Consider the following 20827-nt stretch of genomic DNA (forward strand, 5'->3'; position numbering starts at 1 on the left):
TTCAGCTTCTTTTCAGAATAATGCATAGACCAAATAATCTGGCTCAAAAACTCAGATGGAAGTTAAAAATATAATAAATTATAGATCCTTTCTTACCAATTCAACACTTAATTCATGCAACATGAATTTCAAAGAATATCAATTTTGGCTTCCCACTTCTCTCCCTCCCCCGTTTTACTAACTCGTCACGGACCCAACAGGGATGCCAAGAGTTTGAAGTTTGCACATGAGGTTTACTGGTTGTGAATTCACAGACAGCAGAGCAATTCTGGGCTCCCATCCTTTGACAATGCCATACCTATGTGCCACAGCACTGTTTCAGCATGTCTTTTTTCTAATATCGAGAGCTCTATTTCACCTTCCCTGACAAAGCACCTAGACTAGGAAAAGGGTAAGGCAAACAGTGTGATGTGAAGACATTAATAAGGCAGTTTTCCCAAACCTCCTACTGTGCTGAATGTAAACCCAACACAAACTATCCCTGAAGTGATAAAGCACAATTAAGCAAGAATACTAAAATCTCTGGAGAGTGTAGGAAGAAGGTGCTATGCAATCAGTGTTGTCATGTAATTACTTTAATTTTAAATTTCAGAGTATTTCCTAAATAAAGTGAACAAGCAAGTGAGTCATGCACAGTGATCAGTTAGAAATTTTAACTTTTAAAATTCAGACCAACATAATCTGAACGTATTGCCTACATGAAAAAGCATTTGGCTTCAGACAATGAGCTTATAACTTACTTCTGTATCTATTTTCACCACAGTGAGGGGAAAACAACTTTTATTTTCCTTCTTTTGGAAAACTACAGAGTTGGGTAACTTACTACAATTCAGTCAATTCAGTTTTAGGGTTTTGGTTTGTTCAGGGCTTTTTTGTCTGAGCTGTGTTGCTTAAATAAAATTACTTCTCAAATTTCCTATGTGGCTGCAGTCTCCCAGAGGAATAGCTTCCACTACTCTAACTTTCATTTTGAAGTGGAGCCCTATGCATTTCATGACATCAAGTCAGAACATTATTACACCACAGTGCTACAGAGTAAGATTTGCAAAGGCAACAACCCTACAAATAAAGTTCAGCACAACAAATGGACCACAGGTAATGTTTTATTATTACGTAGTTGAGAAAACACCATCCTAGACATTCCAGACATTTTATTTCATCACCTTCAGCCAGTTCCAGCTTCTCTCATTTGCCAAATGGCTTTAGAACTGATTAAAAAAACTCCTCTTATTCTAGTTCATCGCTGACTGGCGCCAACCCAATTCATTACAGACTAAATTTGATGGCTGTTTGGTGTCACTGTGAAACACTTTGATTATGCTTATGAATTGCCAGTTGTCCACAACTCACCAAAGTACTATTCAGCAACTTAAATTCATCTCAGCAGAGCCCCCTGTTATATGATCAAAACTGATCAACACAAGTCATTCTCTGCCTGTACTACAAAATGTCACTGGCATCTACAGCGATATTAAAGGAACTCACAAGATGTGATTCTCTAGGTATAGAAAGCTTCCCTAAAGCATAAAGCTGATGGAAAACAACAGGAAATGTTAATTTCCCCGTTTTATTCTTCAAACTAACACTGACCTCAAGAAGAGAATACATTAAGTACTTCATTTTTTTGACAGCCAAATGTTCGACTAATGTGTTTATGTGGGCTTGCCCCTAACCTCTACCCATGCCTGCAGAAAGTAGGTGGATACTATCAAACTTCCAGTGCCGGGGTCTGCCTACTACAATGTGACAGAAAATAATCAGCATGACACAATTCTGTTCAATAACACAGCTGGTTCAGGTGGAGCCTGAATACTGTTTGTGCATTCAAACACATTCTGAAACGGTTTACAATAAACAACTCTGGATTTTTACTTGATCAATGAGCTTTACACTAGTCTTCCAGGGGCTTATGCTATCTGGATGGAAACCATGATCGGGATAGTAGGGACAGTGAATGAAACTGCCCACCATGGAGCCACGGCAAGGTGACAACAATGACAGGAACAGAACACTGTGTTACTTCCGTTAGAAAACAGGAAACACAACTGTGGATCATAACATTGTCAGGAGGTATAATTTAAGGCTGGAGCAGGTAAAGAAGGCTTAGTGGATGAAACTCATCTGCCCCAGGTTTAGATGTTTAAGAGCTAAGAGAGGTCAAGTATCCTTAGATGGCACTGCATATGACTAGTCTGAAGTGTCTATCAAGGAGGAAATGCATCAGGCATTGCAGAAGCTCCTCAGGAATAAATGTTTGACCTCAGTGTCACATGGATGTGGCAGAATTTGCTGATTCCCCCACAGGACCCAGGCCACTGCATTCTCCAAAGGAAGTACTGCCTTATCTAAATTTACTTGTTATGCCTACCTCTGTATAAGGGAGAAATCTTTATCAATCTTGATTAATCTGACAAACCTACACACTCCAAAAAGTATTGTATTAGTAAAATAGAGTGGATCTTTCAAATTAGCCTTGAAAACATGCTTTTTTACTTCATGTGAAAATTAAGAACTCCTGGTCCCTGGTCCTACATCTCTCGCAGGGATGCAAAATCATCCCTCAAAGAATGCACTGTTACACAGTTTATGAATTTCAATCAACTCTATTCCAGAAAATGCTAGGAAAAAAACCCCAAACTTTGATGAAAGCTCTCTTTTTATAAAAGAGATTCATTTAAAGATGAAACAATTCCTTGAAAAAATATACTGTTAGTACTCATGCTGTGTATTTTTAATATAAAGAGTTTCTGAACTGCTTTTCTCTGCTCAGTCAGACTGCAGTTTTTAAATATGCATTCTTTCATGAAGTGGGCAGAGGTAATCCATTTGGCTGAACACTGTCAATAAAGACAGCAAGTGGCTTCATCAAGTTCACCACGATTTCTCTGCACCATGCAAACAACTGTATTTTGGCTCTGAAGCAGAGAACTCAACAGGCACAGCGCAGTTTGTCCCTAAGCCACACATGCCTGGCAGTAAAAAATATTCCATGGGACAGAAGGGTTAAAGCAGTTCTATTCAATTCTCCTTTCTGTGTAACCACTGGAGGAGTCCATACCAACTGCTCAAGGTACAGTTGATTATTACATTTGCTAATACTGAAGCTTTAACTACAATATCAGAGAGGTAGCAAAGGAATAGGAGTTGCAGCAACCTCCTAAACTCACAATCCATCTCCATTTCGTTTTAACCCAAGCAGAATTTGGTATAGCAGCACATCTATCTCATCTTTTCAAAATGAAAAGAAAATATAAGTACTTCTTGCCAGCTATCATTGGCTCTGACTTTCATGGTCAATCCCCTAGAAGAAAGCTATCTAATTGATTAAAAATTAGTCAATTTTTTAGTTCATGTAGGTTTAACACCACCTAGGCACTTTATAAACGGCAAAACCTGTAGATCCAAGGGCTCGCTTGGTGAACCCACAATTAGTAATTCACCAAGACTTAAAGTGGAAACACTCCACGACTTAAGATGCTTGGCATCTTGTAATTCAGGTCAGATGTAGTGTAAATTCCCCTACCACATATGTAATTGTATCCTTTTAAATGACCGCAGGAATAGAATTAATGACAGGTTCTTAAGCTTAATCATTTGCAGAAGATGGTTCTAGCCAGACCAATTCCTGTTTAAAGTGTACCTCTTCTCCAAGGGGAGGGGGCAGTTAAGAAGTGAGCAATACAGAAAAGACTGAAGAGAATACAAAAATACAGCAAATTGATATACAATACAAGTTGTAAAAGGATGAAGCCACATTTATATTCTGCTTGGAAGTTCAAGAAAAATGAGCTCTGTACTGCTTCAATAATAGTAGTTGTTCAGTTATTAATGTTGCCATCATAGTTTTATGTTTATGATCAGGCCTTCCAGATGGCAGTGAAACCATAACAACACAGAATAGATTTCAGAAGTGGATATCTGTATAGATAAACATGTGCATCTCCTCATATGAGAAGTCCATGTATCTCATGACCCACACCTGAGATAACACAGAAGTCTAACAGTTTTCTAACTTTTCAGCTAACTTGTTGATATCAGTAAGAGAAAGACTAAACAGTTACCAATCACATGCATTCAATGGAGCCTCACCTTCCCTAAAATGTACTGAGTTACAGATTTTTTTACTTTTTTTCCCCCCTCTTTTTAAAAATACTTCCCTCAAGTATTCTACTGGGTTGGGCCCTACTGCTTTAAAATCTTAACATGTAACCCTTCTTTTGGAATAAAGCAGACAGATGACGCGCAGCAACACAGATCTTTCAGAAGAGCAGAGAAGCCGGCAAGACAGACACTATACCTGGTGCAGGGTAGAGGGGTCAAATAACTTGGAAATACAAAGTCTACTTTTGAAAAAGAGCCAGTAACTGAAGGGTTTGGGCTTTTCTTGTTGTTTTGATGGAGATGATGGGGTTGGGTTTGGGGTTTTTTTGTTTCCTGTCTTCTCCGTAAAGCAAGAAGCTAATTCCTGGTACAGAATCATAGAATGGTTTGGGTTGGAAGGAACCTTGAAGACCATTTAGTCGCGCCTCCCTCCCATGGCCAGGGGCATCTTTCACTGCAAGGTGCTGCTCAAAGCCCCATCCAATCCGACCTTGAACACTCCAAGTATCCACAACTGCTCTAAGCAACCTGTTTTGGTGCCCCATCACTCTCATAAAAAAACTGGGAGAAGATACACAAGCACTTGAGCAACTGAACAACTGGAGATGTTTCTTGACTAAGACACAAAGTTCATAAATATTCAAGAAAGTATGGCTTTCTGGGGCAGGTTAATATGGGCTTTAAAAGAGTAAGGCTGTAGTTCATGCATATATTATCGGTATGAATAATAACATATTTTAATACACCAAAACTAACAAAAAGCCAAGTTTGTCTTGATTTCTGAGGCTTTTTAAAGCCATTTTTTAGCTTACGGACTTCAAACTCAAAATTATTCAGTGTCACTTCAATTTCATTTACTTCTAAGGGACATGACAGAGGCATTCTACCACATCTACAATAACTGTTATGTTACACTAGTTCATCCATGTTCTACATATTGATTTTACAAAATAATCCAAAGTTAACAATAAGTGAAGCTTGAGATTACTAAAATACACAAGAATCAAAATAAGATAGTGATGGAGATTGTTCTGCAATATACTTAACAGTGATCTGAAGGTCACAAATCTTCTATTCTCTTTAATTTACTTTCTCTAGAACTGTGTAACCTTATCAATAATTGCTATGTACCCTGAAACCCAAGTCTACATTATTCTCCAGATTCATAGAAACAGATTATACTTAAAAGTCCATTCAGAGACAGAAAAAGTAAATTAAGAAGTCTGGAAAAGTTTCCTTAGCACTTTCCTACCCATATAGATGGTTGCATAACTGTTATATTTTCTGTTGGTAAAGATAAGTGGACTAAGATTTGTCCTTGAAATGAAGCAGCTACACACCAGCCACATGGAGCCTTTATCTTCTAACATATACTTTGGAGTGGCAGTTGCAGTACGATTTTAAGAGGCGCCTTTGAAGAGGCAATGCATATATGCGCGCAGATGTGTGCAACACCCTTACCTGCAGAACAGTCTGCCATAGTAAAGTCTTGTTACAAATAGTCAAATTCAAGGCTCTGAAGAAAGTTCCCCACCTCCTCATCAAGAATTAATCCCAAGGTGAAGGTATGGGCATGAATGGTACACATAATCTTGGTTACGAAATACTTTCACGCATCCACTTTCCTAACTGTTGTGGTTCAAGTTAAAGTAGAACCAGTTTTGTAACTTTTCAGCTAAACCTTGTCTGAGTAACTTCATTTCTGAAAGTGAACTGTACTTTTTTCAGACAGTGTTTCTCTCTAGAATTTGTAACATGGGACACTTTTATGCAGACAGGATATTGCTTATACTTATTCCTACGGCCATCGCAGAGTTGGTGTGTGTGAAAGGCGGGGAGGGGAGGAATGGTTTGCAACTGCATAGAGAAGCAGACAGGACAGGTGACCCAAAACTAAACGACAGCTTATTCCAACCCATATAAGTCATACTGAGTATAAAAGTGAGGGATCGCGAAGGTCATTCTCTCATCTTCAATGGATGGTGTCCAATATGGACCTCATCTGTCTTTTTGCCCCTGATCCTGGATTCATGCGTTCCTGAATCTACCTCCTGCGTCAAGGTCCCTCCTGCTGCTGAGTCTGCCAGGACCTCGCCCCCATGCCTGCTCTGTAGCATCTGTGGTGATGTAGTCATGGAGTGCTGGGGAATATTTCACATATTTGTATACCTGTTATTATTTCTTTATTAATAGTATCTTTCTTATTAGTGTTGTTTCATTAAAGCTGTTTTAGTTTTAACTTCCAGTCCACAAGTCCCTTTCTCTCATTTCCCTTTCTTCCTCCCCAAAGGTTTGAAGAGTGTGGAATTGGGAGTATAACTGGTCATGCTTAGCTACCAATCAAGCTGGGCTGGGGCGAAACTGTGACAACAACCAACGAGGAGGAGACAGTTAAGTGAGTAATCCAACATCATGCAAGACACATTTGTCCTGCAAAACATCCCCTCTGCTTTCTTTTTTACAAAAAGGCTTCTCTTTTCAGGGGCCATGACTGTTCAAAGATTCATTTGAGACTCAGGGGGTCACTAGCTACATGGGTATTTTCTGCCTGGTGACTTCAGCTGTTGCTGGCTTTCTGTTTCTGTTTTAATAGGTAGCTGGAAAATGGTTAAGTATGCACTGAGGCTTCCAATTGAAACACGCATGATAACTGTAGTTTCGAAAATGATTTGAAAATAAGAAGCAATTCCACAAAGTGATTATTTCTCATTGTGTTGTTTTCCAGAGAGTAGGGCGTTAAGACCTATACCATTTCTTTGGTGACTGTTCTCCTTGATACTAATGACACTTCTCAGTTTTGAAAAATATCTTTGAAAAGACAAAGGTTATAGTTGGAAATGCTGACCTAATTTCAGCAAAATTTATCCAGAGATATCTCTGTGTATTAAAGACAACACCTCAGACTCCCTCACAGTGTCCAGGTAAACTTTAGTTTACAGCTTACTGGTTGAAAGGTTTCCTATGATGGCACTAAACAATATCAAAACCACTGATGGGAATATTACAGGAGTGAAAAAAACATAAGGTATCAACTGTCTTTTTAAGATCCATTATAACTATTATTTTAGTTCTTCTTGAAAAGATGATTGCATGTTTGAGTTTACAACTCACAAAACAGCAAATTATAAATAATATATGTACAATTCATACCATAAAAAAACTTCACAGACACTGCTCACAAATTTAAACAAGCATATACGCTCGTTTCAAAATGCACAACAGAAAAGGTTCATCATCAAGTAAACTACTAGGAAAATCTAGAGTAAAAAGAATATCTCTTCCACCAATGGCTAAAAATAACAAAAAAAACTCACTTTGTGCTAAGAATAAACTCCTAAATTGAACAACACATTTCAGAAGACTGTATTCTTGAAAACACCTAACAAAATTAAGGATTGTGAATTAATGGACACAACAAAAAAAACGACAACAAACCAAACAACCAAAAAACCAACACCTCACCCCCTACAGACTCTGATTAGGTGTTAATTGTCTCTCAGTTCACAGAGCCAATGTTAACAGTTGTTGAAGTACTAACAAACAATATTTTAATGTCATCCATACTTTGGATAGGTTGAACACAATGGATGCATTTTAGAAAATGAAAGTTCATTCTAACAGTGAGACATTTTTTTTAGGCTGGGTTTTTTCCCCTCTCCTTTGTATGTGATTAAAGGGGAAAGTATTATCTAGTACAAGTAGTACAATTTTGTTTTTTCTTGTTTGTTTGCTTGTTTTTAAAAAATATGAATTGCACAAGGATTATATTCTTTTTCTAAGAATGTGCTTGACACATAATTTCAAGAGTGCTCAATTCTCCCTGAGGATGGTATTTATATCATCTAATTTCAAGCATCCAGTTCACGTTGACTGAATCACCCCTTAGAGCTCTTGCTAAATAAACAGCAGGAAATAGGTAATTCACATGCTCCGCACTAGAACATGCTTAGGTGCACAAGGGAGATGGTGAAATTACTCTCTTAAGTCTTAGACTGTTTTCAGTTTTGGCTCTCATCCATTCCCCCAGTCATTAAAATGCAACTCAACTAGCTGCAGAGTTCCTTCATTTTGGAGAGCTGAGTAACACATTCACCATGACCATTCTTCCAAGAGCATGTGTAAGTCCCTTCACCTCTTCTTCCACTACTAGAAATATCTTATGAAAATGCTGCAGGATGAGCAGTATTATGGTCTGTTTGACATGTAACTGGTTTAAAACCCTGTAATGGTTTACTACATACTCCAAAGATTCCTTAAATAGTGTTCAGAAATTGTCACAATCTGGAAAGTCACAGACATGAAAAAAATTACACAAAGGCAAGGTAAGATTTTCCTTTCAAACTAATAAATTCCTAGCAAGAAGTTCTATTTTGAAGGACAGCCTACTTGAGCTGGATCCCAGCAGCTTAGGCAGAAGTGCAGAAAGCAGCAGTAATTGAGTCAGTGAGGGAGGGGAGAGCAACCTCTCCCAGTCTGCTTCTTCCAGAGACCACCGGTCTCTTGCCTGTGGAGCACAAGAGGCTGAAGAACAGTACAGCTATGACCTTCACAACATCAAAAAAACATTGGCTGAGGCGAGGTCAAGACTTATGTCTAAGTTGCTATATTAACCAGTTCTTTGCTTACACTGGCAGCAGGAATGCTGCACCTCTGAGTTTCTTCTCTGAGTGTGCCTCAAGAAATAATAATCTTTTCTCAACAGAGTAATTGAATTTACCAGAGTTCCACTGGTGTGCTCTAAAATGTCACAGTTCATTATATTACTGTGCAATGTGAGGGCAGTTACTGCCTTTTATGTTATCAAGAAACCTTTCCAAAAAGCCTGCTTTATCAGTCTGTTCTAGAAGGTTTTCAAAACCCAACTGATAAAGCTTAGAGCAGCCTGGTCTGATCTCACAGCTGACCTTCTTTGGGCAGGAGCTTGGATTATAAAGCTCCTGAGCTTCCTCACAACAAGAAATCATCCTATGACCAGGTTAAATAATATTCACAATCAAGAATTTTTTTTTTTTTTTTTACAAGAAAGTAATACACACCCATCCACACCCTGGAGTACCTGGTAAGGAAGTTATGCATAGCCCTATAAAGAACATCCAATTACTAGGATTTGAGTATAAATTCAAATAAGAAAACACCACTAAAATTATTAACTCCAAATTTTTCCTTAAAGCCAACTTAAAAGTTCACCTATAAAGTACCTATAACCAAAATATTTAAGTTTGTGGAAGTGAGTAGTTTTAATACACAAAGTGAAAATCTACTAAACAGATTTCTGCAAACAACTTTTAATGAAAACTCAGTGAAGGAACAGGAGCTTGCTAGAGACTTTGGGTTTTTTCTTTGTTGTACAACATTGGATTTACATGCAGCATGATTAACTGGTAAACTATCTAGACAGTAACATATCTAAAATATAAATATCATTTTAATTAAGTCCATTTTCACTAAGGTAATGAGTCAAATTCCCTATTAAAAACTTGTTTGAACACAAAAATAGGAATTTAAATGAACAAGCAACAAACACACATACATATTGTCTGATCAAAACATGAAGTAATAGAAATTCCAAGCTTATGTATTACAAAAAAACCCGAGGTAACACATTCAAGTCACGGTTGGCAGAAAATTGAAGATTTTCACGATTTGTCCCAGAAGAATCCTCTTACACTTTGTTTCTGAAAGTGTGTTTGGTTAGCTTCATAAGGTACCAAAAATGGAATAAAGCTTGTTATAAACAAATGTATTCTCTTCAAGGGTGAAAGAGCAAGTTCACCAGTTACCAAGAAGGCCCAAGCAGCAGTTGCACAGCCTGTCAGATAAACTATTCGGGTTTAAGACATGAATTATATTCTAGGATTGAATAAGCTTGGAAAAGCATTTCTTTGGGCTCAGCCAGATGAACAGGAATTGTATACCATGGACCATCAGGATTAAAACTTATATTTAAAATCCAGTCACATCAGAAGTAGTTGAAATTTTCAGTAACTGTTTTTCTCGCCAAACCCCATTTTACGATCAACAGTTTTCAGTTGGAAAAAAAAATTAATCTGAAAGAATGTGGAAATTATTTTTAAGCAAGACACCTAAGGGAATGAAGATTTATTTAAGAATGCAAATATATAGTTTTTTCAGTCAATTATTTTAAATATTAGATCTGATTAATTAGCTTCTGTTAGAAAGAAAACATCCTGGACAAGCTATCATTCCGAAAAGGACTGATCAGTGCCTCAATCAGGATTTTAAAGAATTTTAATGCTAGGCTTAGGCTGCATTTTACTTTCATTTGTTCTAGCAATATTTACTCATGACAGCAGTTCTCAGGCTATAGTATATTATAGGATGTGGAAGCTCCCAAGTAATGCTACTTCATAATTCAACATTAACCACCATAGGTATTTAAAAAAAAAGCAAGAAGCTTAATTAAAAGAGTTTATTTTCTGTGCAAGTTTCTTAACTGTTTAATATTCTTATCTCTCAAACAGCTGACTAGAGTTATGCTATTTGCGAATAGCATAACAACTTTCCAGATGAGGATAAACTGAATCAACTAGATTTCTGATCTGTTATGCTTATGAGATATGAATGGCATTTTAGATAAATACTGGAGAGTATTAATTTCAAACTTAAAATTACTTACTGAAATGATAAGAAACTTGGAGTTCTAATAACAAAACTGGTGACTTAAGCAATGCTGGTTTTCAGGTTTTGGAGGTCAGAAAATAACTGTAAATACCAATGTAGTCTATACTCACATTGCTGAAATAACAGGCCCCAAATACTTACACTATGACAGAAAAAAGCTCAGAGAAGAATGGTTGTAGAAGAGTATATATTTGGCCAGAGGGGATGTGTTATAATAAAATCAAATCAAACATTTTTCAGGTATGCAAACTAAAAATGACAAGTGGTAAGGTGCAGACTGAAGTATGACCTCCACATCTGCAAATTCTGACCCTTTCAAGTCCCGTCAGACCCTTCTAGTTCATAAAAAGACATGAAAACTCCTTTCCTATATCAGCGTTTTGACAGCACTAGCCATTCAAATATTTGCCCTTGTCTTCTGCTGCAGAGGCACTTGCGCTCAGCTGAGCTTGCTGACCCTCCCTGCAGTAATGCAGCTCCTGCCTCACCAGCCACCCTTGCTCTGCAGTTCTGTAGCGCATCATTCTGCCTACAAAGCTCCAACAGATGCCCCACGGCTGTCTCGGCTCCAGCCATGCAACTGCACATGTGCCCTTCCTGTGATCCAGCCCACACTGAGGACTACTGCGTTCAGTTCTTCACAAGGCAAGAATGTATTGCCAATGCAAGAGCAGAATATAGCTTTCCCAGACACAGAAATAAATAAATGCTCTGGTGGTGTTATTTCAGCGAAGAATAGCCAGCCCCACTGACTCTCATGTTCCCTACACCTGAATTTATTGGATCAAAGACCACAATGCCTTTTTGGAAAACACCTATCAACTGATCAATAGCTCCTGGAGTAAAGGCAAATAAGTAAAATGCATTGCCACGCACAAGACAACACTCAAATGCCCTCCTGGTATCACTTTGCTCACTGAGAAGCACTGGCTAAGTTTCATATTTGCTGAAACACAGGTTGCAGGAGGAAGAGGCTCAGCGATCACCAGTAGTCACCAGGGTGCACAAGGAAAGGGCTCAGTTCATCAGCTCCTCTCCACCACCCACAGAGTGCCATGAACACAGCACCATCAGAAGGGCAGAGAACAAGAAGTACAAAACCTTTCTGTACCCACGATGCATTAAAAACCCAGGGAGTTTCCATTGATTGTCATTTAAGGTTTGTTTGGTTTTTTTTCTTTTAATAGGGGTAAGCAGACTGCCTGCAGTGAGCACCCTTTCAGACAGCACAAGAAACTAGATATGGCTACCTAGTTGACAATTTATTATTACGAAACACCTTTACAAAAACATGTCCATTTAACCAAGACTAACACAAACCTGGAAGCTTCACTCTCCACCTCTTTCACACGTGTTTCATGTATTTTTATTTATTTATAATACTTCTTTTATTTAAAATGCAATTTATTTCAACGGATTTTAAAAATTTGGATTTTCTCCAGTAATAGGTTACTAATAAAGTTCAAGCTAATATTAGCAAGACAAAACTTTGGTCTTTTGAGTATCATCTTGGGAAGTGAGTGTTACAATGCAGAGTTATTATTGGAAGATGAATTATAGCTAGTGGTATTTAACAGGACAAAAAACTAAAACCAGGCACGCACACTGCATACATGAAGTAGATAGAGAAATGCAAAGCATGTAAAAGTTTTGTAACCTCTATTCCACACTATCAAAAATTACAACTGAGTAGTTCCAAAATGTATTTTCAGTCATGCTTAACGCATAGTTACTATATCAGCATACCAGAACACATATTAACATATGCAGAACAACAAGGGAGATCTTGCAGTTATAATTTTTTTGAAAAAACAAATAACACTACTCATGTGTGGCCTTTATCACAACTCCTTTTCACAAAAATATTGATAGAGAATTCCAACACGTGAACAGTTAAAATTAAGTCATTACAGAACACTGATAGATGTGCAACAATTGTAATAGTCTTTCAACATGCACATAGCATTCTTATAAAGCAACATTTCTTATAAAGCATATAATGGATGAACTGGTGGCAGATGAAGTATAAAAATAAACACGATCACTCTGTTAAAAAAATCAGTGCAAAAGAACTATTTTTTCCAGATACGCTTAATATTATTTTCTTACAAAAACTGAGAAGTCCTCCTCAATGTCAATTCTATCTCTGCTAATTTTGAATTGCATTACGTATCTGATGCCCTAGTATCCCCCTTTGATCAAGAGCTCTTAAACTCTATTTAAACTGAATAAGACAACGTTTAAAAAAATAAATCTAATCTTTGCAGCTCTGTCCTTTGTAGCTCTGTTTCAGTTACCTTCCATGGTCTCAAGACATTATGATTTTATTGAGAGTAAGCCCTATGCAATCGTTTCTAACAGGTAAGATATATCCATCTTAATTTATTATTTGTATCACTAAATAAAAAGTCCTAACTTTCCTAAAGAACAGAGCACAGCATTCCTAGTGCAATGAATTATAATTCAGCCTGAATTAGAACTACACTTCTCTCATATTTTGACAGAAGTTGACAAAGTGTTTTCAACTGTCAGAGAATCGTTCAACAAAAGGCTGCTTTAAACTTTATAATCCAGAAGTGTTGTTAGAGTCTCTTTTCTTCCAATAGCTCGTCAATGAAAGGTTGACATCGAGTCCTATCAGTCATTTAAAGAATGTATGCAAAAATAATTTGATTGGAATATTCTGTGAAGCAGTTAATTTTACTAAGATTTCAGACATTGAAATAATACTTCCTGTTAAAGGGACACCTGCACCTACCAGGTTCAAGGGCTGGTATTAAGCTGATTAAGCTACAAGTAATGTTCCCCAAATTCTTTGTCCAAGAGATTTTCTCATACACATTTTTTTCTTAAAACAAAGATTGCAAATCTGAAAGCTAGTCCAGTTCTTGAGGGGGGTGGAGGGCTGTTTTTTGTTTCACACAATACAGAAGAAGGTCCCTTTAACGAGGAAGGAGACAGGTATCACTTAATCAGGATGTGGGAATGGAATCTGTACCTATGGGTAAATGGCAATGCGTTCTGGGTTGGTTCAGCCCTTGGTTCTGAGTTCTGCGTCACTTCTGGCGTCACTCTCTCATCATCTGTCCCATTAATACTTTCTGGCGTTAAAGGAGACTGAATATCCCCTCCAGCTGACTCCTTAAGTAAAAGAAAAAATACGTTAAAATCACAAACTGACCTGGTCAGGAAGACTACATACATATAAGCACTAACATCAATTGTTAAATAATACACAAATATTAGGTAGCATTAATGTGAGGCTCAGATTTCCAGCACCCATCGTGGTCATATTTCATCATGTGAATTTAATTTAGAAGTATATTACTTAAGATTCAAACTATCTTGTACAAAACACAACTGATACACGTATTATTTGCAAGTATCCTGCCTCCTGTCTATTACAGACCTTTGTCTCTTACCAGGTATTAGATTCAGCCCTCATCCTGCTACACAGTGGGTGCCTATTGAGAACCAGGATTCTCGTCTCTTAGTTTATATTATAACATGGTGAAACAAACAATTCTAATACTTGTTTCAAAAACTATCTTTCCTGTTGTTTATTAACTAGAGCAAACAGCGTAAGGGCTGCTGGTGGTGTGTTCAGTTTCTCCTATGAGCCATCTTTAAAGAACACTTATTCTGCAGTTGTTGTAGAACATTTGTTGGCACATTAGGCTGCCCTAGCTCTTGCTGACCGCGGTATTATCTGGAAAGGTGAATACTTGAGCGACATTCAGGCAGCTTCTGCTACTGCTATGTAACTGGACACGTGAAAAACGTAATGGCTGCCTCCCACAAGAAGGCATTGGACTGGTTTTAATCCTTGATCACACCAACATGTATGTTGGTGTCCTGGCCAACAAAAAGCATTTGCTGATTTCTAGTCACTGAGAGGCACTTCTTTTTCATATAAAGTACACCCTTGCAGCCTACATCCTTAGGCAGAGCATGATAGGCTTTTCAGTCCCTACACGCAGTTTAATTTTACTGTTTTCTTGCCTATTACATTCTTTGTCAAGTAATGATTTTTGCAGGAGATAAGTGAGTCATACAAACTAAGTAGCTCATCTCAATTTTAAAATGTCTTATTAGACTTTTAGTAATCAATTGGTAACATTTAACTCTAAGGCAGAAGACTTTCACAAATAAAGTTCAATGGATGTCATGGAGGTGTGTCTATACAGCAGAGGAAGAAATGAATTACAGCATTTCCAAAAGCTAAGCACCTCCTATGGTCACACAGCCTTCTACGATCTGCACAGGGAACAGATAAAGCTGCTATTTAATGTCATTAAAATATTAAACTAAAGCACAAGCAGAGCCTCTGGGATGCTGGCAGCTTCTCTTTCCAGCTCTTTGATGCTCTGCATAGGAAGCAGAAGAACAGCAATCTCAGAAGGAATTGCAACGTATATGAAGATAGCCATGACCTTTCAAGATTATGATTTAATTCTTAACTTCCACTTGTAGCCTTCAATAGTTTACAAGGATAAGGTTTTGTGAAAGCCAATACCGAATCTCATCCTCCATCTACAGGAAACATTGTTCTTGACTTTGAGAATTAACTAGGTGGAAAAATTCAGTTCTTTCGAAAAAAGAAAGCTCTGGTGGCCATCATCACCTTCCACATGTTTCTGGTGTCCCTCAACTAAAAATACTGTTGTTCAATGTTGTCATTTCACTTTAAATTACACCAAGCATTTGAAGTGCAACAATTGTCAAAATATTGCTTTTTTTCCTGCCATATTTCTGCATAGTGAGAGATATGTGTCTTTGTCAACCACTCAAATTAGTGAGTGATACAACTTTTTAATACTGACTTCAAGTTCTGTTACATTTAGTAGTCATCAAAATATACAATGCATAGGTACCAGCATGTCCATTCTGTACCTTCTTATTAAATTCTTACTGATTAAAAAGCAGAATTCATTAACTTACACTGATTTAATTCCACAGATACAAACTCTAATTTAGAATATAATTTTCTATGATATGAACGCAAATTGTCACCTACTTTCAGGAAGACTCTTGATATTTTATACTCAAAACCATTATCCTAAGTGTTAACACTTTAAAAGTCAAAATTAGATCTTGATTTTTACAGAACAATTTTACTGAACTGAAACTGAATTGAAATTAAGTGTGAAAGGAGAACAGACACAGCAAGCTCATCAGGCAAATTAATTATTTTATATTAGTTATATCATTTTGTCTATTATTATCCTCTGATTTGATAAACAGTTTTCACTGACATTAAATGAATGCCTTTATGGCACCCAGAGTTTCTTTTTTATTTCCTCCTCTTCCCAGACCACCTTAGATATTCTAAAAAATATATAGCACACTCTACAAAACCTGGATGCCTTGTATCTGTAAGCTAGAATTCCTACAGCTACTATTAGGCGCGCAAAGCCAGAGCCTACTTAATAAAATGTTTTAAGTGTGAATGCATATTATTTTTTTCAGTAGAAGAAAAACAAATGCTTGAATTCCATTTAGGCTTATTTTTCAGTAGAGCACTTTCATAGACTTGTCATGTGAATGTAATTCAAGTGACAAAAATGAATGCAGACAAACATCAGTCTATGCAACACCTAAAGGTTCACTGCCTGCAAATTCATGAGGGGCTGATTTTGTATGCACAAGAGAAGCATCAGACTGTAGTATGTATTTCTTCCAGCAATAATATGGGTTAATCAGTGCTCTCACACACTGACAACTACCCCTGCTTGATAGATAATTTATGTGCAGCCAACTATAATAAAAATGGCTATGAATAAAGCACCAATGACAACAGGAAAAGCCACTTACACTGAACTAAATTTTTACAAGTGTTTACAAACAATATGTTCCCATTTTATATTAAGAGAGAGTAAAAGAATTTTAGAAACATTTAGTGAAATGTTTATGTGTAATAAAGTTTTTATTCCACACCATTTTAGCCTCACTCATGTGCTCCAGACTTCAGAGAGCTGGGGAAGAAATTGCTGTCATTTTTAAAGAGATTTTCACATTTCCTTTCTAGGGGAAGAGCAGATTTGCTTAGTTCTAACATAAAATTGCATAGACACTACATGGAAAAAACAGTGCTTAAATTGAAAATTACAATTCCTGTAAGTAGAATCATAGAATCACTAAGGTTGGATAAGATCTCTGAGATCATCCAGTTCAATCATCAGTCCTACAACACTGTGTCTACTAAGCCATGTCATGAAGTGCCACGTCTACCTGTTTTTTTAACACCTCCAGGAAAGGAGACACCACCACTTCCCTGGGCAGCCTGTTTCACTGCTTGTCACTCTTTTGGTAAAGACATTTTTTCTAATATCCAAACTAAACCTCCCGTGGTGCAACTTGGGGTCATTTCCTCTCAATCTATCACTTGTACTCATGACAGCTACAAATAGATATTTCTTGCATTTCAGAAGAAAGGATTAACAGTTCTCCTGTGGTATAAAACCATTGTTTTATCAGACATAGGTTTCTGGAGGATACTGAAGTTTAAGTCACTCACCAGTCCTGAACTTACAAATGGACTGAGGATTAGTGATTTTCTACACAATAAGTAAATATGAGAGTCTAACTCAGGTATATTTTGCTATTAAAGAGTTTGTCAGAGATCTGCAGTGTCTAAATGAACTCTGGCCCTGCTAATGAGAACACAAAACTCTGGGGATGCTTAGTGGTATAAAAATGACAGTGCCTACATTACATAAACTAAGTGTAACAGAGTGGAATTCATCAAAAGACGTCATAAATTTCAAAATCTTATAAACAAAATGCACGCACTCACAAAAGAATGCTTAAGGTAAAACAAGTAGACTTCACTTGTCTTTTAGTGGTAACTAAATATGGAACAGAAGAAAAGGAGGAATGGGTGATTCTAACATCATAAATCAAAGCAATTTCAGCTAGTTTTCTTATTAATTATTATATTGCTTTTTCATTAAGTATTCCGTACGCTTCCCCAGTATTACTGTTCTTCATAGTGCTTCCCTGTTCAGTACTGATTGGCCATGGCATAAGTCTGCCAGCTACTGACTCAGATACCATAACACGCAAAATATTGGTTCCAGTACAGACATTCACATGAGACCCCATAAAGTTTCTTCTTTCACAAGCTTGAAAGTAAATTTTGTACTCCTGCAGAGAAAAAGCCAACAGATGATAAGCCATGACTATTTTTCTAAAACTAACCCACTCCTTGCACTAAAAAATACTGTGATTCCAAGACTTTTCAGGCAATAGGTACTCCTAATTATCTGCATAGGAGGATATCAGAATGGCAAACAAGACTATTTTGTGTAAATTACCACACAACTTCAGAAATTACCAAAGGTCTTAATTTGAAATGACTGAGGTCAAAAGAAATCACAGAATCACAGCTGGAAGGAACCTCTGGGCATCATCTAGTCCAATCCCCCTGCTAAAGCAGGTTCACCTGAAGCAAGTTGCGCAGCAATACATCCAGGCAGGTTTTGAATATCTCCAGAGGAGACTCCACAATCTCCCTGGGCAGCGTGTTCCAGTGCTCAATCACCTTCACAATAAAGAGTTTTTTCTTCATGGTAAGGTGGAATCTCATGTCCTCCAATTTGTGCTTGTTCCCCCTTGTCCTCTCACTGGGCACCACTGAAAAGAATTTGGACCCATCCTCTTGACTCCCACCCTTTATAATAATTATGAGCATTGATAATATCCCTTTCTCAGTCTTCTCCAGGCTAAACAGACAGAGCTCACACAGCTGCTAGTCATAAAAGATGCTCCAGTCCACTGATCATCTTTGTGGCCCTCTGCTGGACTCTCTCCAGAAGTTCCCTGTCTTTCTTGAGATGGGGAGTCCAGAACTGGACACAAAACTCCAGAAGTGGCCTCACTAGGGTAGAGAGGGAGGATAACCTCCCTCGACTTGCTGGCCAGATTCTCTTTAATGCACCCCAGGACACCACTGGTTTTCCTGGCTACAAGGGAACCTCACTGGTTCATGGATAACTTGGTGCCTACAGGGGCTCCCAGGTCCTTCTCCACAGAGCTGCTTCCCAGCTGATCAATCGCTCACCTGTACTGGTGCATAGGGTTATTACTCCCTAGGTATAGACCCCTACGCTTGCCTTTGTTGAACTTCATTAGATATCTCTTTGCTCAAATCTCTGCCTATCCCAGGGAAATGGCAGGAAGATGGGCCACGGGAGGTTTAGGCTGGGTATTAGGAACATGTTATTCGCTCAGAGGGTAGTAGAACACTAGAACATGCTCCCCAGGGAAGTACTCATGGCACCAGGCCTGACTATATACAGGAAGCATTTGAACAATGCCTTCAGCCACAAGGTGTGTATTTCAGGGTTGTCACATGCATGGACAAGAGTTGGACTCTTACGATCCTTGTGGGTCCTGCCAACTCAGGACACGCTGTGATTCTACAATCCTATGAACTCTCCAGCCTGTCCAGGTCTCGGTGAATGGCAGCACAGCCTTCCAGCATATCAGTCACTCCTCCCAGTTTGAGTTATAGGCAAATTTGCTGAGGACACATTCTGTTCCCTCATCCAGGCCACTGATGAATAAGTTGAACACGACTGGTCTGAGCACTGACAACCCTTGGGCCACAGGCTTCCATCTAGACTCTGCACCACTGATTATAACCCTTCAAGCTCTACCATCCATCCAGTTCTCAATACACCTTACCATCCACTCATTTAATCCACACTTCCTAAGCTTACCTATGAAGATGTTACAACAGATAATGTCAAAAGTCTTTCTGGAGCTGAGATAGACAACATCCATTTCTCTCCCCTCATCTAACCAGCAAGTTATGCCATCAGAGAAGGCTATCAGATTGGTCAAGCATGATATCCTCTTGGTGAATCCATGCTGACCACTCCCGATAACCTTCTTTTCCTCTAGATGCTTCGTGATAACATCCAGGATGAGTTATTCCACTACCTTTCAGGGATGGAGGTGAGGCTGTACCATCCTGGGTCCTCCTTCTTGCCCCTTCTGAAGACTGGAGTGACATTGGCTTTTCTCCAGTCCTCTCTGTTCTCCATGATTTTTCAAAGATAAAGGGAAGCAGCTTACCAATAACACCCACTAGCTCTCTCAGCACTTGCAGGCACATCCCATCAGGCCCCATGGATTCATGGGTGTCACGTTTGCCTAAATTATCTCTAACCTGATCCTCCTCAACCAAAGGATTCCTTTCCATATACTTTCTCTCTTTCCTCCAAGGTCTGGGATTCCTGAGGACCAGCCCTAGCAGTAAATACCTGAGGACAGATTCTTGCTTAGAGAAAAAGAACTGAGGTTCAGACTCCAGTTGGTTTTAAGACTGATGAACTGAGACTGCAAACAGCACATACCACTGTGATTTGGTTCTGTACTTGAATCTTATCAGTTTGGAGGAGGGTGGAGAGAAAACTGTTTTCAGGCTATTGCTTCACGCAGCTTAGTGAACTCAAGATTGAAATGTTGCTCTTTCAGTGCATAGGCAAGCTTATAATGCAAAACACAACACAGAAGATCCATAAGTTTATAACATCAGCAAAATAATTCCCTCTATTAAAACATGGGTCAGGGGAATAGGAGATGACACAACAGGACATCCAGTATTTTAGTTTTCTATAAACAAGAGCATTGCCAAGCCTTATTACCTAAGCTGGAGTTAAAGGGACACCAGATGGAGTACCTACTTGCACCGACAGCCTCAGAAATACCAAAACAAATTACCTGTTTCTAGATTGAAGTCTCCTGGGATACTAGATAAAGTATGTATTATTATATGATCCATCTTAATAGAGATGGGTCAAAAGCACAACTTCTCTGACACAGAAACAATGCTTTCCTCTTAATTTCAAGAAAGCACCATGCACTCAGAGGGACCTGCACATAACAAAGTAGCATCTCTCTTGTAATTTGTTGATTCAGGCAACTTTCTTCCTCTGGACAAGTTAAGTTCTTTTTACAGTCAAGGCAAATAGTCATTTTATATATTATCTGCTACTCTGGTATATTAAAATGCCTGCTGGTAAATAAAAGGAGAATAGGCAGTATTAAAGAAATAGTAAGAATGCCAAGTATAAAA

The 20827-nt window shown here is 38.1% G+C and overlaps 1 protein-coding gene across 1 annotated transcript in view; it reads right to left on the bottom strand.

Annotated features, from left to right (window-relative positions):
- HOMER1 (homer scaffold protein 1) overlaps positions 1–20827 on the bottom strand; it is an 88235-nt gene that overhangs the window by 31525 nt on the left and 35883 nt on the right. The window contains exon 5 of the mRNA XM_069881218.1: positions 13742–13884. Within this exon, the coding sequence (XP_069737319.1) occupies positions 13742–13884 (143 nt within the window). The remainder of the gene's footprint in view (positions 1–13741; positions 13885–20827) is intronic.

The sequence above is a fragment of the Phaenicophaeus curvirostris genome, chromosome Z, assembly GCF_032191515.1.
Source record: "Phaenicophaeus curvirostris isolate KB17595 chromosome Z, BPBGC_Pcur_1.0, whole genome shotgun sequence".
NCBI lineage: Eukaryota > Metazoa > Chordata > Aves > Cuculiformes > Cuculidae > Phaenicophaeus > Phaenicophaeus curvirostris.